Raw genomic sequence first — 5,893 nt, 5'->3', positions numbered from 1 at the left:
TCCTCCGGACGCTACTTCACCTACAAGGACCAGAACATCTTCTACAGAGGTGACAGAGCGGCACCGAGCCCTTGGGGACACCGCGTCTGTCCTGGGGGGGAGTGCGACTGGGGGCTCTGCATCCCTTGGTGGCCCTGGGGACGTCCCCAAGGCCAGGTGGGGTGATGGCAAATCCCTTCCAAATGTAACGGCTTTAAGGGGAGCTGCTGCGTGGATCCAGGCACAGCGTGGATCCAGGCACAGCCTGGCTGTTCGTTAGCAAAACATTTTAATTGGGTGAAGCCATAAAAGTTGGTTCTTGTGCAGCAGCGGCGATACCTTGGTGTTGGCGGGGAAGGATCCCAAGAGCCTTCACAGGAAGGAAAAGAGACCGAAAAACCTTTTTGCTGGAGTGGTTGTCACCCGTCGTTGTCAGCTTGGGGGCAGCCGCAATTAAATTGTGTTAAATAAACCCCTCCTTTGCATCCAGTAGCTGGTGCTGGTGGCCGCGGTGGCTCGTCTGGCCGGGTTTCTGAAGCCACACGGGGAAGCTGTGGTGTGGGTCAAAGCCACGCGTGGTTTTTGGGGAGTGGGGGGAGAGGTAACTGGGCTCCCAGTGGGGCAAACGTTGCGTCTGTCTTATAGGGGAGGAAAGTGGGAGGGGAAAAATGGAAAAAGCTGACCCTGAGGCACCTCGTTTCCTCCCCAGATTCGACCGGTGCTGTCGGCAGCTCCGACATTGTCATCCTCCTGCACGGCTTCCCGACCTCCAGCTACGACTGGTACAAGGTGAGGGGAGCGACTATAGGGGGGATTGGATGTTGAAAGCAAACCCCGTGGTTTCTCCTTCCCAGGGACGAGCAGATGGAGATGGGTGGTGGGTCAGGAGGAGCTTCTGCTGGGGGTACCATCGTGCTCTGGGATATCAGCCCTGATCCTCTCTCAATGCCTTGCAGAGGAGCAAAGCTCTTTCCATGTCCCTTTTTGCCCACACTCCAGCCCAAAGCCAAAGAACCACAATGATTTCTTGGCTTTTTTTGGGGGATGGTCTTGCTGTATGTTGGGAAATTTCAACTTCTTGTAGTTTTCTTGGCGCTGGAAGGTGCTGTGTGGGGGAATGGAGGGGAGCAGGGGCACCCACGGTTGCACATCGCCGCAGACTTTTCCTTTCTCCGCTCACATCAGCCATTTTTTTAATACATTTCTCTTCCAGATCTGGGAAGGGCTGACCCAGCGGTTTCACCGGGTCATTGCTCTGGATTTCGTAGGATTCGGTTTCAGCGACAAGCCTGTAAGTAGCCTGGGAGCAGGATTTTCACAGTTAGAGGTTCTGCCGTGCCAGCATCCCCAGGGAATTGGCATTTGCAGTCCAGTTTCTTCTGGGAAACTGGGGAAGGTGCGTGGTGGAGATCGGTGCTGTCATTGTCTTGCCTTTAGTTGGGTTTGACGTGACTCCAAAGCACACCTTGACCCCTTTGGGGCATGGGCAGCGCTCCCATGGGCTTGTGGACGCAGCTTCTGTCCCAGGACATCCCGAGTGCTCTCTCCAGAGTCACAAACTGCTGGTGTCCACCCCATTTTCCATCTTCTGGAATTTCTGGGTTCATGGTGGCTCTCACTGCGGCTCCTTTTCCTTTCGCAGAGACCCCACCGCTACTCCATCTTCGAGCAAGCCAGCATCGTCGAGGGGCTGGTGCGTCACCTCGGCCTCCGCCACCAGAAGATTAATCTCCTGTCCCACGATTACGGGGATACGGTCGCACAGGAGCTGCTCCACAGGTCACTGCAACCACTGATGCTCTGGCTGCTCTCTGTTGTCCCTGTCAAGATGATTTGTCCCTGTCAACCTGGATGAGGCTTTGGGCAACCTGGGCTAGTGGGAGGTGTCCCTGCCCATGGCAGGGGGTTGGAACTCAATGATCTCTAAGGTCCTTTCCAACCAAAACCATTCTCTGATTCTATGATTTCCAGCAGATAAGTGGAAGGACATAACGCAGAACCTCCTTTCCCCGTACCTACAGCTGTGACAAAAGCTGGGAGGTCTGAGGGCACACCCACGGTAGGCAGATGTGATGCTTCCATCCATCAGATCTTGGCTGGTAGGATGCTTAACATCCCTCCTGAGCTCCTCCTTATCAAACTGGGGACAACAGAAGAGCAGAAATCATCTGATGCTGTTAATTTGACCTGCTGGCTGGTCACTTCTCGGAGCCTGGAGAAGGTCTAGTTGTGCTTCACCTTCTTCTTTTCTCTCCCTAGGTATGAACACAATAAAACTGGAAGCATCTTGATCAACAGCCTCTGTTTATCCAACGGAGGTAAGGTTTGCTCAGCGCGGTGGGATGGGTGGGATGGGGATCCATGGGATGGGATGGCCTTCCTTGTCTCCATCACCCACCACCCAAGAAGTTGCAATTAAGGTGCTGTAATTAACCAGGAGCGTCAGTCCTCGGGCTGTCCGTGCACTTGTAGCGTTACAACTCTCTTCTCTGCCATCCTTCCAGGGATTTTCCCCGAAACGCATCACCCCCGCTTCATCCAGAAGGTGAGCTGCTCCCCGCTCTAGTCGTACTGAGTCACCCTTTGAGCAGAAGTCCGGCTCCGTGAGTTTGGGGTTTTTCCTGGCTCAGATGCCGGCTGCTTTTCCCACTGTCGATTGCTCAGACATCTCAGTGTTAATGAGGGTCAGGGCTGGGAAACTGCTGCAATATGGGGAAAAAAAAAACCCTCGGGGGAGGCAGGATTTACCCCTTTGTACACTACCGTGTGGTGCTGTCTCCTTTCTTTTTTTTTTTTTCCTTCTGCCCAAGATCCTCAAGGATGGGGGTTTGCTGTCCCCCATCCTCACCCGGCTGATGAACTTCTTCTTCTTCTCCAGAGGGTGAGTCGGGTCTTGATGCTGCTGGGCACAGTCCGTACGGGGGGTGTGAGCCAAGCAGGGAGGGGGCCAACGTAGGAAATTAGTGTAGCGGGTCCTTGGCAGGTGAGCCGATCTGCTGGCACTGTCCCAGGACAGTTATTAATAATAATAATTATTATTATTCAGCCTAATAAGCCACACATTTTTTCGCTGTACCCCAAAATCCTTCTCTCCCATGAATATTGGACTTGCACATGTGACAGAGGCAACAAAATCCCTAACTTCATGTTCCATACGGTGTGAAATCAGATATATTTTTTTATCAGATGTTGCAAACCTCCTTTTTTGTCCAAAAAACCCTTTAAACTGGCCACGAAGTCCAACACCAGGTGCCTTTCAGGGATGAGTCGCCGCGCTGCGCTGGCACCCACATATTTCACGGTGGAAGCTGGAAGTGCTTGGGTGTTTTTTGCCCTTGGCTAATTTTTTGAGCCATACTCTGAACTCTTCTTTTCAGGCTTGGGGCAGTTTTTGGGCCCTACACGCAGCCTTCTCCGGCAGAATACTGGGACATGTGGACAGCAGTGAGGACCAACGATGGAAATCTCGTTGTTGACAGGTACATCGCCGTTAATTGCTGCACGAGCTTGGTTTGACACCCGCGGTGTCCCTCTGTTTTCTGGAGGTTACCAGAACTCGGCCAGGTCCCTGGACATTCGCTCCCTGTAGCTTCCAGCTAATTCTGTTGGGGTCTGGGATCATCGTTGCCCCCCAAAAAGAGCTGGGGTGTGATATAGGAGCAAGGATTCCTGTTTTTGAATAATGCGAGGCAGGTAAATGAAGTCTGGTCAGGAGGATCTGAGCCTGCACATGGTGGGAGAACAATGCTGGAGATGTACAATGTGGGGTTTTATTCTTCTTTGGAAGTTATAGGCTTGAATTTGTGGGTTTTTCTTAACAATTGGAGAGAAATCTGGCTTTCTCCTGTTTGACACTTTTGGAAGGACCTCAGGTTGTGAGTTCAGTGTCCTTAGGACCTGTGCATTTCCTTCTCCCCCAGCATGTAAACTCCTCTCTCCTCCCGCTGGGGACAATCTCCGGACAAATCACAGAACACCATAAGGACCAAATAGTTCAGCCTCTCCACAGGACACCTGCTAATTGCTTCTTCTAAACGAGGGATACGTGCCCAAGCCCAGCACTGGGTACACATCTGATGTGCTGCCCACTTGCCAAGTCCCGTCGTGGCAAATTTTTGCAATGTCACCTTTGTCAGCAGCGCAGCTGGGAGGGGAAGCTCAGTGCCGAAATACCTCCATCCCTTAAATACCGTGTGTCAAGAGTATTGGGATGTTATTTAGCGTAGCTTCCCATCGTCAGAAGGCTGAGTTGAACCTGCTGTGCTGAAGCAAGGAGTCACCCCACATTGCTGTCTGGGGTGACGAGACAGGCTGAGGAGCCTTTATCATTTCAGTTTTCACTGTACAACCTGACCAGTGTCATTTTTCTTCTGCACTCCTCCACATGCAGTAGTCCAGTGTTGACTCCTCTTCTGCGGGGCACTGCAACGGTTTCAGAGCTGCTGCGCTGCTGGCAAGCTCAGCATGGGAGGGTTAAGATGACACTGTCTCTGCACTGACTTTTAGCGGACTGATTTCTGCCCTGGTTTGTGGGATCTCATTGCAAACTTGCTTTTTTTCTCTGCCACCTGAGCGAAGCAGCGTGGAATTTACTAAGGACGCTTAGGGGTAACTCCTTTTACAACCCAGTGGCATTTAACTGGGAGCAAAGGACACAAAATTTGCTTCCATCTCAGCTGGGAAGGATTCAAACCTCATCCTCCCACCTCCCCAAATTCTAGGCTGCTTCCCCCCTTCCTAACTGAACTTGGGTTATCCTCCAGCAGGATGCTGAACTGACTCTGCACAGAGATGGCAGGGGTGAGACCTGGAATCTGTGTCCCAACCTCATTTACACTTTTAGTTGCTGTCTAAATTTAAAAAAAAAAAAAAAATTCCCCAAGAGCAATTTCCAGGCTGTGCAGCACCCAGAAGCACCATCAGCTGTGTAACAACAGGTTTCTCTTCAGTATTTTGCAGTATATAAACCAGAGAAAGAAGCACAGAGACCGCTGGGTTGGGGCTTTGATGTCCACCTCTGTCCCCCGTGAGTAGGAATGGGTTTTCCTTGATTTAGTGGTTGGGATGCTGGGAATTGTGGTGTGGGCTTCTTCCACTAATTGCAGGAGCTTGTCATAATTCTGATGAGGATGATGTGGCTCAAATCCAGTTTGTGTAGGGGGTACAACTACCCTGCTCCTGTTTAAAGCTTAGTTACAACAGAGCTGTGAGCTTAAGGTAAGAGGAAAAAGTTTGTTCCCCTGAGCAAAGATAACTTTCCTTTAGAAGCTGGTTCGCAGCCTCTGTTTTCCTCCTTGGGAAACCGAGGTGTTTTTCAAGCTCAAGAGAAGTTGTAACCACTCAAGGAAAGGTTTGGTGCTTGCAGGAGGAGGTTTGAAGGCTAACTTCACCCCATGGCAGAGAAGCAAGAGCCCTTTCACAGTAGCTGGTTTACTCAGTGCTCTGCTGAAAGCTTCCCAAGCTCCATGCTGGGGGGAATACGTCCCCAGCAGACGTCCTTGGCTTGGTTTAGGGATGTCCTTGGGTGTAAAAGCTCCATCTGTGCTTCTGTCTTGCAGTGCATCTCATCTATGGGCCCCTGGACCCTGTGAATCCGCACCCAGAGTTTCTTCAGCTTTACAAGTAAGACTATCTGCCAGAAAGCGGAAATACGCAACTGGGGTTTCATTTTGAGGGAGATTTTTGTCTCGGACTTTTCCTTCCATTCCCTTTTCATGGAGGCTGGTTTTAATTTCCACCTGTAAGCTGCACAGCCAGGTGATTCTGTAGCAGCCTTCTGCAGTTTGAAAAATGCTTCCCCATTTTAGGCATCAAAGTCACAATTCTCAGTCAAATCAATCACGCACTTCAAAACCGCGTCAGTCAGAGGCAAGATTTATTGCCTGGGGAGTGTTTTCCTGCAAACTAACCTGAA

The 5,893-nt window shown here is 51.1% G+C and overlaps 1 protein-coding gene across 1 annotated transcript in view; it reads left to right on the top strand.

Annotated features, from left to right (window-relative positions):
- Window positions 1-3: 3 nt before the first annotated feature.
- Window positions 4-5,893, top strand: part of MEST — a gene marked incomplete at its 5' end in the record, with an annotated part of 6,210 nt that continues 320 nt past the window's right edge. The window contains 10 exons of the mRNA XM_010078606.1: window positions 4-49; window positions 689-768; window positions 1,193-1,270; window positions 1,622-1,758; window positions 2,239-2,297; window positions 2,484-2,524; window positions 2,790-2,860; window positions 3,357-3,458; window positions 4,929-5,005; window positions 5,538-5,601. Of these exons, the coding sequence (XP_010076908.1) occupies window positions 4-49; window positions 689-768; window positions 1,193-1,270; window positions 1,622-1,758; window positions 2,239-2,297; window positions 2,484-2,524; window positions 2,790-2,860; window positions 3,357-3,458; window positions 4,929-5,005; window positions 5,538-5,601 (755 nt within the window). The remainder of the gene's footprint in view (window positions 50-688; window positions 769-1,192; window positions 1,271-1,621; window positions 1,759-2,238; window positions 2,298-2,483; window positions 2,525-2,789; window positions 2,861-3,356; window positions 3,459-4,928; window positions 5,006-5,537; window positions 5,602-5,893) is intronic.

This window comes from Pterocles gutturalis, unplaced genomic scaffold, assembly GCF_000699245.1.
Source record: "Pterocles gutturalis isolate BGI_N339 unplaced genomic scaffold, ASM69924v1 scaffold7353, whole genome shotgun sequence".
NCBI lineage: Eukaryota > Metazoa > Chordata > Aves > Pterocliformes > Pteroclidae > Pterocles > Pterocles gutturalis.
The sequence above is the reverse complement of the archived record's forward strand: the minus strand, read 5'-3'. Positions and strand labels throughout refer to the sequence as shown.